This window comes from Musa acuminata, chromosome BXJ3-1 (genome assembly GCF_036884655.1).
Source record: "Musa acuminata AAA Group cultivar baxijiao chromosome BXJ3-1, Cavendish_Baxijiao_AAA, whole genome shotgun sequence".
Lineage (NCBI taxonomy): Eukaryota > Viridiplantae > Streptophyta > Magnoliopsida > Zingiberales > Musaceae > Musa > Musa acuminata.
In genome coordinates this window covers 11,725,498-11,747,655 of record NC_088349.1, presented here as the reverse complement: position 1 = coordinate 11,747,655, position 22,158 = coordinate 11,725,498, and the positions used below count along the sequence as shown (strand labels likewise).

Below are 22,158 nucleotides of genomic sequence, written 5' to 3'. Positions count from 1 at the left end.
CATAGACGATGTTGGATGCATGAGGGTATCACAGCTTGATGACTTAAATCACCTATATAGAGGGTGTCGAATGCAAAAATCATGCATGGGCATCAAGGCTTCCTAACTTAGAACTACTCTAGCAAAAGGTATTAGATGCATGAGACACCTAGACATGTGATAGCATCACAACTTGTCAGCTCAAGTTCCATTGTAGAGCATGTGAGATGCATGACACGTGAAGGCATTACAACATGCTAATCAAACTACCTACATAGGGGATACTAGACGCATGAGACATTAGGCATTAGGGCATGTTGACTTGAATCGCCCACATAGGAATGTCATATACATGAAATACATAATGGCATTTGGGTATGTTATCTTGAGTCACTGTCGTAGTGGGTGTCACATGCATGTGATGCTTATAGGATCATAGTGTGTTGACTTGAATAACATGTATAGGGAGTGTTGAATGTATGAGAGGCATCAGAGCATCAAAAGTATACTAATTTGAATCACCCATTTTGGTTTGGTTGATCATACGAGACACATGAGGATAGTGAAATTTGACGAGTTTGACTCGTATCGGGTGTATTGGAACAAGAGACATATCAGGGTCAAGACATATCAATTTGAGCTAGTCACATAATGGGTATAAGATGTCCGAGGGCATCTAATACATAAGGCGCATGAGGGTATTTAAGCTTGTTGAATTGAACTATCCGTCTAAAAATTATCGAAAACATAAAACACATAAGGTTCTAACGTCATGGATTCGTCTAACTAGATAGTTTTGGAATTATGAAATACATAAGGTATTATGGCTTGCCGACTTAAACCACTCACAATGTTGAATGAATGATTCATATTAGAAAATCGGAGCTCATTGATTTGAATTGCCAATAAATAGGGTTACTGACTCATGAGACATGAATCAATTCAATGGATGTCAAATAAAAATAAAGAAGGGAACTCTTACACCCAGTTAAAATATGAAAATAGGGGCTCTTAAGTAAAAAACAAAAGAGACAATCAATGGCTTTTTATAAATAATTAAATTGGTAGGTGTAAAAACAAAAACAACTGACTACATGCAATTTTGGTAAAAACAACTGAGAAAGTAAAATCCTCGGGACCGAATGCCAGCAGCATTTTCTCGACTAACGCACGAGAGACACCATATCAGCTGGCCAACTTTTCGGGGTGACTCGACCAAATCGGGCGAGAATGCGTTTACCACACGTTGCCTATTTGGCCGCTTATTTGTCATCTGCGACTCTCTCTGGGTTCTTCCTGCATCTCCCCTCTCTCTCCCGCCACCGTGGTGGCAGAAGAAGGAATCCGTGGTTGGAGGAGCTGCCGAGATGCACAATACATCGCCGCCCGCCTACGTTCCCATCTCCGCCTACCCCGATCCAGCGCCCGTGCCCCCATCGCGGCCTTCCGTCTCGGAGGCTCGCCCTTCTCCGGCCCCCGCGCCGCCTAACGCGTCCTCTCCCGCCGCCGGGGCCGCCGACCTGGTCTCCAGCTTTAAGGAGCACGGCAGGGCCCTGATCTCCGCCCAGCGCCCGTGGCTGCAGCTTCTCGACGTCACCGCCCTCGCTCGCCCCGCCAGCGCCGGCGACGCTTGCTTCCGCCTCCGCCATAACATACCCTACTTCCGCACCAACTACACCCTCCTCTGCCTCTCCGTCCTCGCCGTCTCCCTCCTCCGGCACCCTGCCTCCATGTTCGCCTTCATCGCCCTCACCGCCGCCTGGTTCTTCCTCTACTTCACCCGTACCGGCCGGTCGTCCGCTGCGGCCGCCTGATCACCGACGGGACCATCCTCGGCGTGCTCTCCGTGGCCACGATCTTCGCTCTCATCTTCTCCAATGCCGGACCGACCGTCTTCGGAGCCATCATGATCGGGACAGTGATCATCTGCCTGCATTCGCTGTTCAGGGCGACGGACGATCGGTTTCTCCATGAAACAGAGGCCGCAAGCGGCGGATTGGTTGTTCCCGCTTACAGGATCGCATTATTTTCTTGACAATTACAACTTGATCATATCGTCATTGATTACAGAGTATATCAAACTGTTCTGTTCTCAAGTTAGGATTATGGGAATAGAGCTCATAGTGATTCCCAATATCAAATGGGACCATTTTTTTATATATTTCTTTAAATTTATGATTAGTGCATACACATATATCCGAGTTTTTTAAAAGAAGTTGTACATAAATTATAGTAATAACAAAATATCATATAAAAAAATATTGAGGATATTTTAAATATTTTATATATAAAAATATTAGAGGATTTGATCACTTAAATTTCAATTCCATTGAATATTTTAGCTCTATGTACTGACCCAACATGTCACTATCGACGCAAACCGAGCGTGTTCCTATTCCAACGTGATATTGGAATCATTTGTATCATCTTAAATCTAATTTTAATCAATATTAAAATATAGTTTATCCAAGTCACATACTTGAATGAAGTCTCCACTATGTTAATTGACTCGATCATGCAAATCCGAATTTATGTTGACATGCTAAATAAATAATTTGATCGTCCCATTTTCAATTTCAGCAAAAAATTTAAATTAATTAGAACTTCAATTTTGATTAGGATTCCACATGTTGAATCACCCATATAATCTGAAATCTAATTTTAATTCATGCTAAGACAATTTATTTAGATCCTAATCCTATTTAGGATCGAATACAGATTTAACTTTGGTGATATATGATTAGACACCACGTCTGTTATTAGTCAGGTCGGAAGGTTCATTGATTTCAGTATTCAGATAAACCAAAATGTAAAGGGAATCAACCAACCATGCAAATTCAAATTTATGTAACATGTTAAAGAAATTGGTCAATGCAATTTTAGATTCAAGTGAATTTTTGATATCAATTATGATATCTTTCTTATTCCAAGTGATGATACTTAGGCATGAAATGGAAGTATGATTAGAATGGGGTTGCATCTACCAAGTCAGCCAATAGATTTATTTATATATAAGCTTGAAAGGTTTGACATCTTCCTACTATGCTAAGGGTGAAGGTCTTTTGTTGAAAGTTAATCGCAGCGTTGCTCCTAATCTTAGATAGATCGACCAATATGGGTATTGAAAATACTAGCAACTGCTTTTTGTGTTTGAAGAAAAAACAAAAGGAATTATTAATCATATTTTCCCACATGGCATGTTTTTCAAAATTATATGGAATATATGTGAACAAAGAATTAGAAGTATTTCCCTAATTGGTTAAAGGGGCAGGCAATTGCACGAGGAAGGGAAGGATTTGAAGCAATGGGTTAATATGATGTGGTCTAGTGAGAGACAAAGTTGCGGCCTTTGTCCTCGATCATCAAGGAAACCAAAACACGGAACGAATGGAAGGGAAATGGATGTCAGTCAAATACATGTGGAATAGGAAAGCCCTAATTAAACCATTGTGGGAGGCACAACTTAATATTGATCGGTCTAGAATTAATGACGATGATGAGCAGTAAAATTAATCCATTGTGGTAGGTGAGGAATAAAATGAGGGATAAGCTGAGAAAGTTGGTGAATCACACATATTTTTGGTAGAGAAGGGAAGGGAATTAATGAAGTAGCAAGGTTAATATGGAACGTAGAACCAATTGCTAGGCAAACAATTTTTGGTGATGAAAGGGAGCTAGCAATGTAGGCAATACAAAATGAATAGAAAAAGTAATAATTATAACATCGTCCGAATACAATGAATAATGTTAGAAATCTGTGTTATGCGTCGGGAAATCGTCTATATAAACACCAAAGAGGGTGACCCCAAAGTACATACACTACTGCTAGTGAAGAGAGAGAGCGCGAAAGCGAAAGAGAAAGCGAAGGAGAAAGAGAAAGCGACAGAGAGAGTGGTGCAGCTTGCCATGGCCATCAACGTGGGGAAGGCAAACCTTGTGGAGCACTTGGAGCTCATCCTCAGTCTCCGTGGCTCCTACCCGATAGTGGCAATCGATACGGAGTTCCCGGGGTTCATTCGCGACACCCCTCGCAATGCCACCGAAGAAGAAAGATACAATGACGTGAAGCACAACGTGGATAACATGCACCTGATCCAGCTGGGCGTCGCCTTGTTCGACGAAGGCGGCAACACCCCATGGCCGGGGTGCTGTTGGCAGTTCAATTTTTCGGATTTCGATCCCGATGTGGATGCTTCCTCTCCCGACTCCATCGAGTTGTTGGCACAGAGCGGGCACGACTTCCAGCAATACCGACGACACGGCATCGACGCGCGGCGGTGCGCCTATCTGGTATGCGTGAAGCTCTTCTGCCAACCCTACAGCTCCAAGTATGTTACGTTTCATGGACTCTACGACGTGGCATTTGTGATAAAGATGATCACCCGAGCCCCACTGCCCAACACCTTGAACGAGTTCTCTGATTTGGTGAGGACCATCTTCGGCCAGATTTATGATCTCAAATATATATCTAGATTTTGTGGAGGACTGCGTCGGGGAGAGATTGGTTTGGTGGGACTATCAAGGTTATTGAACTTTGAACCCGTAGGGATCCGTCACCAAGCAGCATATGACAGTCTACTAATTGGGGCACTCTTCAACGAAATGAAGCAACGAAGGCATAACGTAGAGGACGACAGATCTGCATCGGTCCTCTATGGTATAGAGAATAGATGCGTCGAGAACAGGAGGACTCGAAGGATTGACCGCAGAGGTTGGCCTTACGCAAGACGGCAGCAAAACCGCTTGCTTGCCATGGGGTTGGCGGTTTAATTTAGTACATGTACGATCTGCATGTCCTAAAAGAATGTGCTCAGCAGCACGTACTACTGCTGCGGCCACCAGAAGTCGATGAGACGACAACGATGCATGCGCACCGGTGCTCGTACGTATCCGATGTATGCAAGCATGGGAAACAAACAGTACTCGACGATGCACCAACGAGCCCTACAGGTCTACTGCTCAGGGCAATCTTCATCGAGGTGAAGCATGCAACAAAGTTGCCTACAAGAACGATCAAGGATACATGACATATTTTTTTGTACGTATTTGCAACAGGTACACGAACAGCCTATGGAATTAAAATGCAATTGTAGTACCTAATTCTGTCAAATATGTTCAAAAAAACACATTTGTTTGACCTATTACAGTTGAGAAATATGTTTCTGTATCATACAACTCTTAATACTTGTTGCGTCTATAAAGATTCATGTCTATTTAATTTGGGCAAGTTACTTGCATTTACTCTTTCCGATGAGAGAAGCTCCTCATGATTTTTCAAAATGATTCAAACTTGGGTAAGATCCTCATGATTCAAACTTCCTGATAAACCTTGATCATATGGTAGCAGAAAAACCATATGATTTTTCAAATTTTGTAGAAAGTTTTAATCGGTATGAAAGTTTTGTTACATAAATCATGAACCATAGGATTCACTAGCTTGTATCTGTGGGGAAATAGCTCAAGTGTCAAGCAGATAGGCAGTCAAAACAGAGAGGAACTTTTTCTTATTTTTCTCAGTAAATAATGAACACAAAAAAAGATCATCAACTGCACACGTTTAGTATCTAAAGAAAGAATATCAATTTCATTTTAATTTTCTGAATACCGTAAAAGAACGAGTCTTGTCGTGGATTAAGTCTTCGATTTGGCACGGATGCAAATGAAAATTGCTGCAGATCTCTATCAGAAAATGTCAAGTGGACTCCATCGTCCATTTCGAGGGACATTTTCTTGACACTCAGGATGATATATTTGATGAAAAGAATAGAAGATAAGAATAATTACTGAAGAAGCTTTATTTAAGAAGTGAAGAAGCTTTATTGAAGAAATGAAAAATGCTTCAGTACATTAACATGTTCCCTCTTCTATTTATACAGATTAGGAGAAAAGATTTCTCTCAACAGAATAGAGAGATTTCCTCGTATAGTTGGGGAAATTTTAATCTTATCTTCTATCATGCCCCCGCAAGATGGTGCTCCTGATAATGATACCAACCTTGGATCGCAAAGAATGGTTTATAAGCGAGAGACTTCGTGAGTAGGGCAAGAGCAGATCGCTGCTATTATTGTGATTGCTGTTGCTATGAGGGCACAGGCATTCCCTTCGTTCACCTTAAGTCTGCCCTTCGTTCTCCTTAAGTCCACCGACTGTTGGCAGATCAGCGAAGGCAGCGAAGGCAGCGAAGGCTACCGTGGTAAAGAAGATGAGGATTGGTCGTAGAGCCTCTTAGGAATGTGACTGTAGTGGCGTTGGTCGCTGGCCGAAGACAAGGGCGAAGCTTCGCTTTTCTCAACAACGTTGGTCGTTGGCCAAAGGCAAGAGCATCAACAGAATAGAGGATTTCCTCAACAGAATAGAGAAATTTCCTCATATAGTTGGGGAAATCTTATCTTCTATCATGCCCCCGCAAGATGGTGCTCCTGATAAGGATACCAATCTTGGATCAATGCAAAGAATGATTTACAAATGAGAGACTTCGTGAGTAGGGCAAGAGCAGATCGCTGCTACTATTACGATTGCTGTTGTTGTGAGGGCACAGGCGTTCCCTTCATTCTCCTTAAATCCGCCCTTCGTTCTCCTTAAGTCCACCGACTGTTGGCAGATCAGCGAAGACAGGAAAGGCTATCGCGGTGAGGAAGATAAGGATTGGCCATGGGGCCTCTTAGGAATGTGACTGCAGCGGCGTTGGTTGCTGGCTGAAAACAAGGGCGAAGCTTCGCTTTTCTCAACAACGTTGGTCGCTGGCCAAAGGCAAGAGCGAAACTTTGCTTTTCTCATTGCTCTAATACCATGATGGAAAGAATAGAAGATAAGAACAATTATTGAAGAAGCTTTATTGAAGAAGCTTTAGCTTTATTGAAGAAATGAAAATGCTTCAATACATTTACATGTTCTCTCTCATACAAATTAGGAGAAAGGATTTCCCTCAACAGAATAGAGGATTTTCCTCAACAGAATAGAGAGATTTCCTCATATAGTTGAGAAAATCTTATCTTCTATCATGCCCCCGCAAGATGGTGCTCCTGATAAGGATACCAATTTTGGATCGATGCAAAGAATGATTTACAAGCAAGAGACTTCATGAGTAGGGCAAGAGCAGATCATTGCTACTGTTGTGATTGTTGTTGCTGTGAGGGCACAGGCGTTCCCTTCATTCTCCTTAAATCCGCCCTTCGTTCTCCTTAAGTCCACCGACTGTTGGCAAATCAGCGAAGACAGCGAAGGCTACCGCGGTGAGGAAGATGAGAATTGGTCGTGGAGCCTCTTAGGAATGTGGCTGCAGCGGTGTTAGACAAGGGCGAAGCTTCGCTTTTCTCAATGACGTTGGTCGTTGGCCAAAGGCAAGAGCGAATCTTAAAGAAGCTTTATTGAAGAAGTGAAGAAGCTTTATTCAAGAAATGAAAAATGCTTCAATGCATTAACATGTTCCCTCTTCTATTTATACAGATTAGGAGAAAGGATTTCCCTCAACAGAATAGAGAGATTTCTTCTATCATATAGTTGGGGAAATCTTATCTTTGAGCACATTCTTTTAGTACATGCAGATCGTACATGTACTAAAGTAAACCGCCAACCCCATGGCAGCCAAGGGGTGTTGCTGTCGTCTTGGGTAAGGCCAACCTCTGCGGTCAATCCTTCGAGTCCTGTTCTCGATGCTTCTATTCTCAATACCATAGAGGACCGATGCAGATCTGTCGTCCTCTATGTCATGCCTTCGTTGCTTCATTTTGTTGAAGAGTGCCCCAATTAGTAGACTGTCATATGCTGCTTGGTGACGGATCCCTACAGGTTCAAAGTTCAATAACTTTGATAGTCCCACCAAACCAATCTCTCCCTGAAGAAGTCCTCCATAAAATCGAGATATATATTTGAGATCATAAATCTGGCCAAAGATGGTCCTCACCAAATCAGAGAAGTCGTTCGATGTGTTGGGCAGTGGGGCTCGGGTGATCATCTTTATCACAAATGCCACGTCGTAGAGTCCATGAAACGTAACATAATTGGAGCTGTAGGGTTGGCAGAAGAGCTTCATGCATACCAGATATGTGCTCCGCTGCGTGTCGATACCGCGTCATCGGTTTGTAGGGCATCTATGACTCCGATAGGTGCGGGTGCTAGCGGTGGTTGAGATATCGATCGTGGTTGCGATGACAAGATAGTCTGTTGACTTAGTTGGGACAAGAGGGGAGCGATTGCCTGCATTATGCTTGTGAGCGCCTACACTTGGTTCATGAGGTTCAATAATGCCTTTGCAGGGACAACCAAGTGCCTCATATTCATCCTCGGAGGTGAGAGTTCTAAGTCATTGAATAGAGGCCAGTAATACCCTAGTGTCTGAGTGGAGGTGGTATAGATCGGGGGTAGAGTTTCTTCACTGGAGCTATAGATTGGGGGTAGCTGCCCATTTGTGTAAAGGTGCTATAGATTGGGGGTAGAGTTTCTTCACTGGAGCACTCAATCTTTGCACTATTAAAGTAGCTTCCCATTTGTGTAAAGGGTTCATGGGCAGATATTCCTACTATATTCAAGGTCCTCCTTCTAGTGCCAAATTGTTAAGGATTCAAGGATTCAAAGATATACGATCTTCCTAGGTAATACAATTTTTCATATACACAGTTTTAAGTTTGTCGATTTTTGTGCATCAATCTTCGCATGACAATTAACATATATTTTGAGAAATTAGGGATTTTATTTTTAATATTCTTTCGCTGCGCATGTGATATCGTCCCTAGATTTTCCAACATATAGGCGGGCATTCCTACGATATTCAATGCCCTCCTTCTAGTGCCAAATTATTGAGGGGATGCATCATCGACGGTCGAGTCAACCCAGCTTGGTCTTGTCCCAAAGGCATAGAGACATCCGAGGAACCCTTATGGCAGTCCTAGTGCGATTGAGGTGGTCTTCGTATAACCTCGACCCATTCGAGATGGTCTTGAGGTCAGGCCGAGGTGGGCTTTTTGGTGGGTTATTGCACGAAGGTTAGTTCTAGAAATTATATAGGGTGTGAGAGGTTATTGGAAAGAGGTCTGACTCTTGGGCCGACACCAGGGGTCGGCTTTTATACCTGACCAATTAAGGAGATCCTCCATAATAGCCCCAACGTCTCCCATGGTGTTTTGTCTGTAGAGGTGATATGTTCGAACGACCTCCTATGGACTATTGTCCATGGGGGCCGATAGAGGGATAAATAGGCCCGAACAACCTTCATGAACTATTGGCCACAAAAGTCGATAGGGTCGGTCTAAATGACCTCCCATGGATTATTATCCATATAAATCAACAAACCATAACCACTCACCACGTTATTTCCTACTGGGTGATTCGACTTTTTTCTTTAATGTTAGCGCTTTTAAAATGATTAGTTGGTGGACTGGGAATGGTTACCAAAATATTTTCTATCAGACTTTATTAACTTAAAGGATGGGAATGCTCATGAATTCCATCTTAATTATTGCATTAGTATTAGAAGGAAAAAATTATTATATTATACTATGCTTTATTCATGATAAAAGCAGTATTACGTAGATATCAATGTAGCAAAGGCTATATTATGAGGTTGTCTAATTAGAACTTAATTGTGAATGAAATATGTCTGATAGCAGCGATCAAATGGTCAAATGATTAACTCACGTGATAAATCATAAGAGGTGTGCAATCATTTTGATACAAAATTAGAAGAAAACGTCCTATTCTATAGCACAATATTCATCTCTAATACCTTAATTATTGTTGTCTATTTTAGAAAACAATTAAATGAGACTTATATTTTTTTTTTAATCTCAAATGGATGCATTTTATGGAATGAGGAGACAACGCTTTGGTTACCCATATAAGAGTGTCAAACTCATGAGATGTGTGAGGGAATTGAGGCCTGTTGACATTAACTGCCTACGTTAGGTTTGTTGGATGCATGAGATGCTTCAAAGGTGAGGCATTACAACTTGAACCACTCGTATAGGATTGTCAAACATACGAGGGTGTTAGATGCACAAGAGTGTGAGAGCTAGCTAACTTCAATCACTCATGTAGCACGTGTAGATGCATTAGACATATGAAGGTGTTAGTGGGTGTCGAATGCATAAGAGGCATATTGTTGTTGAGGCATACTGACTTTAACTATCTACTAGTAGCTATCAGACATATGAAATATTTGAGGGTGTTATGATGTGTGACTTGGACCACTTGCAAAGAAGGTGTTAAACATATAAGACATACAAGAGTATCTTAGAATGCCAAGGTGAACTGTCTCTACATAGGTTTCAAACGCATAAGACGTATGAGGGTATCATGGGATACACGAGAGGCGTAAGGGCATCAAGCATGTGGACCTAAATTGACTACAAAGATGGTGTTAGACGCATGAGAGGCTATCATGATGTCTGAACTCAAATCATCAACATAGGGGGTGTTGAATGCATGAGACACACGAGGGCATTGTGTAGCATCGACTTGAATATCCTGCATAGTGGGTTTTAAACACATAAGAGACTTAAGGGCCTTAGGAGCATGGCTACTTGAATAACCTAAGGGGGTGTCAAATTAGTTAGATGTGTGAGGTGTTGGGCTGGCAGCCCACAAATTCAGCCCATAGTGGGCTTGGGCAGCCCACAACTCACCCCCCCTTAACCTAACCTTAATTAACATTAGGGGGGGGAATGGTGGCTATGCTTTCGAGGCAGAAAAAGGCATAAATAGGATAGCAACGTGGGAGAAGAAAATAGCCACGGGATTCCAAAGAAAAGGAGGAAAACAAGGTAGAAAAGGAAGAGAAAGAAAGGGAAGAAGACAAGGATAACGTAGAGAGACTGTTCTCAATCATCTAATAGTGTTCTCCTCCTAGGTTAGATCAAATCTACAGTAGACTCTTGCTGTGATTAATTGGGGAGCTTTTAGATATTGTAGGCAGTGACGTGATCCTTGTATCCCAGTTATTCTCTTGAGATTATTGCTAGGGTTTAGGACAAGAGATTGAGATTTGTATATTCATTATTCTCATAGTGGTTTATCTCTAGTTTGCCTCGTGGTTTTTACCCTTCACATCGAAGGAGTTTTCCACGTATATTTTGGTGTTTTGTTTGATTGTGCTTCCATTTAATTTCGTTGCGTATTATGGTCTTCTAGTATTTGTTCATATACAAAGGTTATTCCTGTTTATATCCCCATCAACTGGTATCAGAGCAAAGGGTTTTGGTGATTTAATTTTGTATTTGAACATAGAGGCCAGTAATGTTTCTCGCATGATTAGTTTAAATGGAAATAATTGGATGATATGGAAACCAAAAACGGAAGATCTCTTGTATTGCAAAGATTTGTATGGATCTTTGTAGGAGGATAGTGCAAAACCCACAACTATGACAGATGATGAGTGGAAGAGGTTAGATCAAAAAACAATTGAATTTATCCGACAATGGCTTGATGATAGTGTCTTTCACCATGTTTCTATTGAAATTTCTGCATATTCTCTTTAGAAAAAGTTGGAAAGTCTTTATGAAAGAAAAACAGTTGGCAACAAAGCTTTTTTGATCAGAAAACTTGTGAACCTAAAATATAGAGAGGGTGCTTCTATTGCTAAACATTTGAATGAAATGCAAAGTATTACTAACCAGTTATCCTCTATGAAAATGTCTCTTGATGATGAGTTGCAGGCATTGTTACTTCTCAGTTCATTACTAGAAAGTTGGGAGATATTAGTGGTTTCCCTCAGTAATTCTACGCCAGATGGTGTTGTCACTATGAGTCAAGTAACAAACAGTTTGTTGAATGAGGAGTTGAGAAGAAAGAGTTCGGCAACATCTCAGAATGATTCATAGGCACTTATCTCAGAGAATAGAGGAAGGTCAAAGTCTAGAAGCAGTTCACGCATGGGTAGAAGCAAGTCAAGATCAAGAAAAGATATTGTTTGCTATAATTGTGGCGAGAAAGGACATTACAAGAACCAATGTAAGCAACCTAAGAAGAGCAAGAAAAAGGGAAAAGAAGTGGAGTCTATAGAGTCAAAAGATAATATCACAGCTACAATGCAGGGTGGTGATTATTTGATTTTATCTCCTTCTAATGATATTTTTTCTTGTGTGTCAGAATCTTGAGTGGGTGATTGACACAGGTGCTTCTTATCATGCTACACTACGGAGGGAGTTTTTTGCTACATACAGGTCTGGAAATTTTGGTGTTGTCAAGATGGGCAACTATGACACAGCAAACATCATAGGCATGGGTGATATCCATTTAAAGACCAATCTTGGCTGCAAGTTGGTGCTTAAGGATGTGAGGCATGTGGTTGACTTGAGGCTGAATATAATTTCAGTTGGAAGGCTAGATGATTAAGACTATGATAGCAGATTTCATAAAGGGCAATGGAAGCTCAGTAAGGGTTCTCTTGTTATAACTAATGGAAAGAAATGTCATACTTTATATAGGTTGCAGGCTAAAGCTTATGGTGAGCAGTTAAATGGTACAGAAAAAGACTTCAGCATGGAGTTATGGCATAGGCGACTGGGACATATGAGCGAGAAGGGGCTGCAAGCTCTTTCCAAGAGAGAGGTATTACTAGACCTCAGAGGTATACATCTGAACCCTTGTATTGATTGTTTGGCTAGTAAACAACATAGAGTTTCATATGCTAGTGCTTCTTTGTCTAGAAAAAATGTATGTCTTAGACCATGTTTATACATATGTATGTGGTCCTTTGAGGACAAAAACTCCTGGTGGATCTGTTGATGTTCTTGGTATAAGTGGTGCACTTTATTTTGTCACTTTTATAGATGATTTTTTCAGGAAAGTTTGGGCCTATGCTTTGAAGACTAAAGATCAGGTGATTAATGTCTTCAAAGAGTTTCATGCCAGGGTTGAAAGGGAGACAAAAAGGAAATTGAAATGTATAAGATCAGATAATGGTGGTGAGTATACAGGATTATTTAATAACTATTGCAGGTTACATGGGATCCAACATGAGATGACAATTCCTGGTACACCTCAGCATAATGCAATTGTAGAGAGGATGAACCGCACCATCATGGAAAAGATCAGATGTATGTTTTCACAGGCCAAGCTACCCAAAAGCTTTTGGGATGAGGCTTTGAGGACTGCAGTTGATGTAATCAACTTATCACCATGTACAACCCTAGATGGTGATGTTGTAGAGCATGTATGGTCAAGGTAAGATGTTTCCTATAAGCATTTGAGAGTGTTTGGTTGTCGTGCATTTGCACATGTTCCAAACAATGAGAGGTCCAAGCTAGATGGTAAGACTAAAGAATGTATTTTTCTTGGTTACTCACATGATCATTTTGGTTACAGGCTTTGGGGACCAGAAAAGCAGAAAGTGTTTAGAAGCAGAGATGTAGTCTTCTTTGAGGATCAAACTTTTGAAAATTTGAAGAAAAAGGCATCAGCCAAGACTTCTGCAGAAGGATTAACAGATTGTGACCTAATTATTCCTCTAGTATATCAAGGTGATGGGGGAGATGTGCAGAAAGATGATGTAGAGCCTGACGTTGATCTACCTGCAGGACATGTTGAGCAAGAAGAAGTAGGAGAGCAAATTCCAACAGAATCTCAGTTGAGAAGATCTTCTAGACAACATCAACCTTCCAGAAGATATTCTACATATGAGTATACGATGCTTACTGATGCAAGTGAACCAGAGAGTTACAAGGAAGTAGTTGAAAGTGAATAGAAAGAGAAGTGGTTAGTTGCTATGCAGGAAGAGATAGATGCTCTTCAAAAGAACCACACTTATGATTTGGTACTACTACCAAATGGAATGAAAACCTTACCAAAAGAAAGGCAGGAGATATACCGACAACTGGTCGGCATGGCTTCACATTGAGGAGTCATGAGACAGCCTCCCTTATGGGCTGAAGGGGGAGGTTGTTGGGCTGGCAGCCCACAAATTCAGCCCATAGTGGACTTGGGCAGCCCATAACTCACCCCCTCTTAACCTAACCCTAATTAACATTAGGGGGGGCGTGGTGGCTACGTTTTGGAGGCAGAAAAAGACATAAATAGGGCAGCAATGTGGGAGAAGAAAATAGCCACGGGATTCCAAAGAAAAGGATGAAAACAAGACAGAAAAGGAAGAGAAAGAAAGGGAAGAAGACAAGGACAACGTAGAGAGACTGTTCTCAATCACCTAGTAGTGTTCTCCTCCCAGGTTAGATCAAATCTACAATAGACTCTTACTGTGATTACTTGGGGAGGTTTTATATATTGTAGGTAGTGACGTGATCCTTGTATCACAGTTATTCTCTTGAGATAGTTGCTAGGGTTTAAGGCAAGAGATTGAGATTTGTATATTCATTATTCTCATAGTGGATTATCTCTAGTTTGCCCCGTGGTTTTTACCCTTCACATTGAAGGGGTTTTCCACGTATATTTTGGCGTTCTGTTTGATTGTGCTTTCATTTAATTCCGCCGCGTATTATGGTCTTCTAGTATTTGTTCATATACAAAGGTTATTCCTGTTTATATCCCCATCATGAGGGAGTCATGAATGCGAACTTAAAGTGCCCATATGGGGTTCTTGGATACATAAGATACATAAGATCGGGGCTTGCCAATCTTTGATCACTCACATAAGGGTGTCATAAACATGAGATGCACAAGAGTATCAAGGCATGCCATTTGAATTGCCCATATAAAGGGGTGTTAGTCACATAAGATGCACAAGGGCACTAAGGCATGCATTGAACTATTTATGTAGGAAATGTCTACTTAACCACTTGCATAGTAGGTGTCAAAAGCAGAAGACATGCAAGAGTGTTGGATGTATAGACTTGAACAACCCACATAAAGGGTGTTGGATGTATTTGAGTGTGCCAACTTGAATGACCTATGTAAAGGTGTTGAATGCATGAGACACATGAGGGTAACGAGGCTTGTTGACTTAAACCGCTCTCATTGGCGGTGTTGAACACATGAGACATAGGAATGTCAAGGTATGATGATTTGAACTGCTCGCATAGGGGTTGTCAAATATCTAAGGGTGTTAACTATATAACAAATGAGGACATCAAGGCGTGTTGACTTAAATTGCCTACATAAGTAGTATTTAGATATATGAGTTGGGACTTGACCTGAACCACTTGTGTTGGTGGTGTCAAACGCATGAATCATGCATCGACATTGTAATATGTCGACGTAGACCCGCCACATAGACGATGTTGGATGCATGAGGGTATCACAGCTTGATGACTTAAATCACCTATATAGAGGGTGTCGAATGCAAAAATCATGCATGGGCATCAAGGCTTCCTAACTTAGAACTACTCTAGCAAAAGGTATTAGATGCATGAGACACCTAGACATGTGATAGCATCACAACTTGTCAGCTCAAGTTCCATTGTAGAGCATGTGAGATGCATGACACGTGAAGGCATTACAACATGCTAATCAAACTACCTACATAGGGGATACTAGACGCATGAGACATTAGGCATTAGGGCATGCTGACTTGAATCGCCCACATAGGAATGTCATATACATGAAATACATAATGGCATTTGGGTATGTTATCTTGAGTCACTGTCGTAGTGGGTGTCACATGCATGTGATGCTTATAGGATCATAGTGTGTTGACTTGAATAACATGTATAGGGAGTGTTGAATGTATGAGAGGCATCAGAGCATCAAAAGTATACTAATTTGAATCACCCATTTTGGTTTGGTTGATCATACGAGACACATGAGGATAGTGAAATTTGACGAGTTTGACTCGTATCGGGTGTATTGGAACAAGAGACATATCAGGGTCAAGACATATCAATTTGAGCTAGTCACATAATGGGTATAAGATGTCCGAGGGCATCTAATACATAAGGCGCATGAGGGTATTTAAGCTTGTTGAATTGAACTATCCGTCTAAAAATTATCGAAAACATAAAACACATAAGGTTCTAACGTCATGGATTCGTCTAACTAGATAGTTTTGGAATTATGAAATACATAAGGTATTATGGCTTGCCGACTTAAACCACTCACAATGTTGAATGAATGATTCATATTAGAAAATCGGAGCTCATTGATTTGAATTGCCAATAAATAGGGTTACTGACTCATGAGACATGAATCAATTCAATGGATGTCAAATAAAAATAAAGAAGGGAACTCTTACACCCAGTTAAAATATGAAAATAGGGGCTCTTAAGTAAAAAACAAAAGAGACAATCAATGGCTTTTTATAAATAATTAAATTGGTAGGTGTAAAAACAAAAACAACTGACTACATGCAATTTTGGTAAAAACAACTGAGAAAGTAAAATCCTCGGGACCGAATGCCAGCAGCATTTTCTCGACTAACGCACGAGAGACACCATATCAGCTGGCCAACTTTTCGGGGTGACTCGACCAAATCGGGCGAGAATGCGTTTACCACACGTTGCCTATTTGGCCGCTTATTTGTCATCTGCGACTCTCTCTGGGTTCTTCCTGCATCTCCCCTCTCTCTCCCGCCACCGTGGTGGCAGAAGAAGGAATCCGTGGTTGGAGGAGCTGCCGAGATGCACAATACATCGCCGCCCGCCTACGTTCCCATCTCCGCCTACCCCGATCCAGCGCCCGTGCCCCCATCGCGGCCTTCCGTCTCGGAGGCTCGCCCTTCTCCGGCCCCCGCGCCGCCTAACGCGTCCTCTCCCGCCGCCGGGGCCGCCGACCTGGTCTCCAGCTTTAAGGAGCACGGCAGGGCCCTGATCTCCGCCCAGCGCCCGTGGCTGCAGCTTCTCGACGTCACCGCCCTCGCTCGCCCCGCCAGCGCCGGCGACGCTTGCTTCCGCCTCCGCCATAACATACCCTACTTCCGCACCAACTACACCCTCCTCTGCCTCTCCGTCCTCGCCGTCTCCCTCCTCCGGCACCCTGCCTCCATGTTCGCCTTCATCGCCCTCACCGCCGCCTGGTTCTTCCTCTACTTCACCCGTACCGGCCGGTCGTCCGCTGCGGCCGCCTGATCACCGACGGGACCATCCTCGGCGTGCTCTCCGTGGCCACGATCTTCGCTCTCATCTTCTCCAATGCCGGACCGACCGTCTTCGGAGCCATCATGATCGGGACAGTGATCATCTGCCTGCATTCGCTGTTCAGGGCGACGGACGATCGGTTTCTCCATGAAACAGAGGCCGCAAGCGGCGGATTGGTTGTTCCCGCTTACAGGATCGCATTATTTTCTTGACAATTACAACTTGATCATATCGTCATTGATTACAGAGTATATCAAACTGTTCTGTTCTCAAGTTAGGATTATGGGAATAGAGCTCATAGTGATTCCCAATATCAAATGGGACCATTTTTTTATATATTTCTTTAAATTTATGATTAGTGCATACACATATATCCGAGTTTTTTAAAAGAAGTTGTACATAAATTATAGTAATAACAAAATATCATATAAAAAAATATTGAGGATATTTTAAATATTTTATATATAAAAATATTAGAGGATTTGATCACTTAAATTTCAATTCCATTGAATATTTTAGCTCTATGTACTGACCCAACATGTCACTATCGACGCAAACCGAGCGTGTTCCTATTCCAACGTGATATTGGAATCATTTGTATCATCTTAAATCTAATTTTAATCAATATTAAAATATAGTTTATCCAAGTCACATACTTGAATGAAGTCTCCACTATGTTAATTGACTCGATCATGCAAATCCGAATTTATGTTGACATGCTAAATAAATAATTTGATCGTCCCATTTTCAATTTCAGCAAAAAATTTAAATTAATTAGAACTTCAATTTTGATTAGGATTCCACATGTTGAATCACCCATATAATCTGAAATCTAATTTTAATTCATGCTAAGACAATTTATTTAGATCCTAATCCTATTTAGGATCGAATACAGATTTAACTTTGGTGATATATGATTAGACACCACGTCTGTTATTAGTCAGGTCGGAAGGTTCATTGATTTCAGTATTCAGATAAACCAAAATGTAAAGGGAATCAACCAACCATGCAAATTCAAATTTATGTAACATGTTAAAGAAATTGGTCAATGCAATTTTAGATTCAAGTGAATTTTTGATATCAATTATGATATCTTTCTTATTCCAAGTGATGATACTTAGGCATGAAATGGAAGTATGATTAGAATGGGGTTGCATCTACCAAGTCAGCCAATAGATTTATTTATATATAAGCTTGAAAGGTTTGACATCTTCCTACTATGCTAAGGGTGAAGGTCTTTTGTTGAAAGTTAATCGCAGCGTTGCTCCTAATCTTAGATAGATCGACCAATATGGGTATTGAAAATACTAGCAACTGCTTTTTGTGTTTGAAGAAAAAACAAAAGGAATTATTAATCATATTTTCCCACATGGCATGTTTTTCAAAATTATATGGAATATATGTGAACAAAGAATTAGAAGTATTTCCCTAATTGGTTAAAGGGGCAGGCAATTGCACGAGGAAGGGAAGGATTTGAAGCAATGGGTTAATATGATGTGGTCTAGTGAGAGACAAAGTTGCGGCCTTTGTCCTCGATCATCAAGGAAACCAAAACACGGAACGAATGGAAGGGAAATGGATGTCAGTCAAATACATGTGGAATAGGAAAGCCCTAATTAAACCATTGTGGGAGGCACAACTTAATATTGATCGGTCTAGAATTAATGACGATGATGAGCAGTAAAATTAATCCATTGTGGTAGGTGAGGAATAAAATGAGGGATAAGCTGAGAAAGTTGGTGAATCACACATATTTTTGGTAGAGAAGGGAAGGGAATTAATGAAGTAGCAAGGTTAATATGGAACGTAGAACCAATTGCTAGGCAAACAATTTTTGGTGATGAAAGGGAGCTAGCAATGTAGGCAATACAAAATGAATAGAAAAAGTAATAATTATAACATCGTCCGAATACAATGAATAATGTTAGAAATCTGTGTTATGCGTCGGGAAATCGTCTATATAAACACCAAAGAGGGTGACCCCAAAGTACATACACTACTGCTAGTGAAGAGAGAGAGCGCGAAAGCGAAAGAGAAAGCGAAGGAGAAAGAGAAAGCGACAGAGAGAGTGGTGCAGCTTGCCATGGCCATCAACGTGGGGAAGGCAAACCTTGTGGAGCACTTGGAGCTCATCCTCAGTCTCCGTGGCTCCTACCCGATAGTGGCAATCGATACGGAGTTCCCGGGGTTCATTCGCGACACCCCTCGCAATGCCACCGAAGAAGAAAGATACAATGACGTGAAGCACAACGTGGATAACATGCACCTGATCCAGCTGGGCGTCGCCTTGTTCGACGAAGGCGGCAACACCCCATGGCCGGGGTGCTGTTGGCAGTTCAATTTTTCGGATTTCGATCCCGATGTGGATGCTTCCTCTCCCGACTCCATCGAGTTGTTGGCACAGAGCGGGCACGACTTCCAGCAATACCGACGACACGGCATCGACGCGCGGCGGTGCGCCTATCTGGTATGCGTGAAGCTCTTCTGCCAACCCTACAGCTCCAAGTATGTTACGTTTCACGGACTCTACGACGTGGCTTTTGTGATAAAGATGATCACCCGAGCCCCACTGCCCAACACCTTGAACGAGTTCTCTGATTTGGTGAGGACCATCTTCGGCCAGATTTATGATCTCAAATATATATCTCGATTTTGTGGAGGACTGCGTCGGGGAGAGATTGGTTTGGTGGGACTATCAAGGTTATTGAACTTTGAACCCGTAGGGATCCGTCACCAAGCAGCATATGACAGTCTACTAATTGGGGCACTCTTCAACGAAATGAAGCAACGAAGGCATAACGTAGAGGACGACAGATCTGCATCGGTCCTCTATGGTATAGAGAATAGATGCGTCGAGAACAGGAGGACTCGAAGGATTGACCGCAGAGGTTGGCCTTACGCAAGACGGCAGCAAAACCGCTTGCTTGCCATGGGGTTGGCGGTTTAATTTAGTACATGTACGATCTGCATGTCCTAAAAGAATGTGCTCAGCAGCACGTACTACTGCTGCGGCCACCAGAAGTCGATGAGACGACAACGATGCATGCGCACCGGTGCTCGTACGTATCCGATGTATGCAAGCATGGGAAACAAACAGTACTCGACGATGCACCAACGAGCCCTACAGGTCTACTGCTCAGGGCAATCTTCATCGAGGTGAAGCATGCAACAAAGTTACCTACGACAACGATCCAGGATATATGACATATTTATTTGCAAATTTGGGAAGAAGTTAAATTTGCTCAAAATGGTCTACGTCCGGCATGGGCTAAAACTTTGCCGGCCGGTGGCGTGGTACATGGCATGGGAAGGGAAACCTTGGCACACCTGTCTTGGTACGTTCATGCTCCCTCGGAGCATAAGAAAGGCAAACGGTAAGGAAAAAGAAACCCATTTGCTCGGTGTCTTGACACAGACGAAAGAAGATAAGAAATAAGAGAACGAATTAATGAGGGGTAGAGTATCATTGGAGACCACAAGTTCTTTTTGTTCCTTTACAGCTCGCTCGCTTGAGACAAAGGCAACATCTTTTGCCTCGCTCGAGACAAAGATTGTGAGATTGCAGGAGACCCGCGCAAAGGTAACTAACCACATAGAAGAATGCATTACTTGGAGCTTGCTTGGATGGTTGATTCGTTATTTGCACAGATTGTGAAGGTAGATTCCAAAAGCGTCATTGTATTAGTGGCACCACTCAATGATGTTCTACTTACACCTCATATTAAACGAAATCTCATTTTTGTTTCTCAATTCTATAAACACAATAATAATTCAATTAAATTCTTTCATGACTCTTTTCTTGTCAAAGATTTGTGCATGAGGATATGCTTGGTCGAAGACCAGAATAAAAGTAATATTTTCGAATAACCGTCGGCTCCACAAATAACTCAGCCCATTGTTCACTTTTCGGTTGTAGCTCCAATCGATGTGTGACATCATTGTCTTGATCATCAATCTTCCTTTATCAAGTAGAAATTACTTTCTCATTATTTTTTTTCTATTTTTAAATCAAGTAACTTGATAATTCATTTTGATGCATGTCTTGATACCCAGATTAACTTTCATCAATCATTAATGGTTGCCTGGGATGAAAACGAAGTATTGTACGAAAAGGAACAACTATGAGGCACAAATACTTTTGTAGATTCCAAGTGGGTTTGAGTAATACCAGTCCACGGCTCAATTGATAATCTAGAGTTCCATGGCCGCAACCCTGACATCAAAGCCATGGCGTTGGCATTAGATCTGGATCGCTTACTATTGCATATTCTGCCAATGCCTGCGATGATGGTGCAGGGACGACTACTAGGCATGCCAAACCACATGGAGATGATTCGAGATCGCCTCTGGGCTATCAATGGCACGATCTTGGACGCTCTGCTTCGAGCGTTTAAGTAGCCGGAGTTGGAGGAGTGGGTGACCGACGTCGGTGCAGCCATTGTGGACGTCGACGATCTGCTCGGTAGGATCCTTGACTGGCATCCAAGAGGAGGAGCGGTTGCAGCATCGAATCACTTGTCACACTCCATCTGCAGCATCCGAGTGGCCTCTCGCCAAGCCATTCTATCGGAGCTCAAGGAGATGGTGCGCAGGCTGTGTTGGGCTGATAGCCCATATTCCGCCCATGTGGGCTAGGGCAGCCCACAGCCCACACCCTCTCTTAACCTAACCCTAATTAAAATTAGGGGGTATGGTGGCTGCGTTTTAGAAGTAGAAAAAGGCTATAAAAAGACAACAACGAGGCAGATCTTGAGAGCCACGGGATTCCAAAGAGAAGAAGAAGAACAAGGCAGAAAAGGAAGATAAAGAAAGGGAAGAAAACAAGGACAACGCAGAGAGACTGTTCTCAATCATCTAGCAGTGTTCTCATCTCAGATTAGATCAAATCTACAGTAGACTCTTGTTGTGATTACTTGTGGAGGTTTTAGATATTGTGGGTAGTGACGTGATCCTTGTATCCCAGTTATTCTCTTGTGGTTGTTGCTAGGGTTTTGGGCAAGAGATTGAGATTTGTATATTCATTATTTTTATAGTGGATTATCTCTAGTTTGCCCCGTGGTTTTTACCCTTCACATTGAAGGGGTTTTCCACGTATATCTTGGTGTTCTGTTTGATTGTATTTCCATTTTATTTCGCTGCGTATTATGGTCTTCTAGTATTTGTTCATATACAAAGGTTATTCCTCTTTATATCCCCATCAACTGGTATCAGAGCGGGGTTTTGG

The 22,158-nt window shown here is 41.9% G+C and overlaps 4 protein-coding genes across 4 annotated transcripts; all 4 read left to right on the top strand.

Annotated features, from left to right (window-relative positions):
- The first annotated feature begins 1,346 nt into the window (after positions 1-1,346).
- Positions 1,347-1,793, top strand: LOC135629172 (PRA1 family protein B3-like). Its single transcript, XM_065136362.1, has one exon. The coding sequence runs from the start codon at positions 1,347-1,349 to the stop codon at positions 1,791-1,793; it is 447 nt and encodes a 148-aa protein (XP_064992434.1).
- A 2,092-nt stretch (positions 1,794-3,885) lies between these two features.
- Positions 3,886-13,657, top strand: LOC135629171 (probable CCR4-associated factor 1 homolog 11). Its single transcript, XM_065136361.1, has 2 exons — positions 3,886-4,502; positions 13,279-13,657. The coding sequence occupies exons 1-2, from the start codon at positions 3,886-3,888 to the stop codon at positions 13,655-13,657; spliced, it is 996 nt and encodes a 331-aa protein (XP_064992433.1).
- A 2,821-nt stretch (positions 13,658-16,478) lies between these two features.
- On the top strand, positions 16,479-16,925 carry LOC135629170 (PRA1 family protein B3-like). The gene has a single exon (XM_065136360.1). The coding sequence runs from the start codon at positions 16,479-16,481 to the stop codon at positions 16,923-16,925; it is 447 nt and encodes a 148-aa protein (XP_064992432.1).
- Positions 16,926-19,017: 2,092 nt separating this feature from the next.
- Positions 19,018-21,569, top strand: LOC135629169 (probable CCR4-associated factor 1 homolog 11). The gene is made up of 3 exons (XM_065136359.1): positions 19,018-19,822; positions 20,435-20,514; positions 21,333-21,569. Exons 1-3 carry the CDS (start codon positions 19,018-19,020, stop codon positions 21,567-21,569), a joined length of 1,122 nt encoding a protein of 373 aa, XP_064992431.1.
- Positions 21,570-22,158: the final 589 nt, after the last annotated feature.

What these genes read in the sequence shown, in the direction of transcription:
- LOC135629170 (XM_065136360.1), top strand. Translation starts at nt 16,479, where the DNA reads ATGCACAATACATCGCCGCCCGCCTACGTTCCCATCTCCGCCTACCCC.
- LOC135629172 (XM_065136362.1), top strand. Translation starts at nt 1,347, where the DNA reads ATGCACAATACATCGCCGCCCGCCTACGTTCCCATCTCCGCCTACCCC.
- LOC135629171 (XM_065136361.1), top strand. Translation starts at nt 3,886, where the DNA reads ATGGCCATCAACGTGGGGAAGGCAAACCTTGTGGAGCACTTGGAGCTC. An exon ending in GGTTTGGTGGGACTATCAAG is followed by an intron (nt 4,503 to 13,278) that starts GTTATTGAACTT and finishes TTTTGGTTACAG; the next exon opens with GCTTTGGGGACCAGAAAAGC.
- LOC135629169 (XM_065136359.1), top strand. Translation starts at nt 19,018, where the DNA reads ATGGCCATCAACGTGGGGAAGGCAAACCTTGTGGAGCACTTGGAGCTC. An exon ending in TCGAAGGATTGACCGCAGAG is followed by an intron (nt 19,823 to 20,434) that starts GTTGGCCTTACG and finishes GTTCCTTTACAG; the next exon opens with CTCGCTCGCTTGAGACAAAG. An exon ending in TGCAGGAGACCCGCGCAAAG is followed by an intron (nt 20,515 to 21,332) that starts GTAACTAACCAC and finishes GCGTTTAAGTAG; the next exon opens with CCGGAGTTGGAGGAGTGGGT.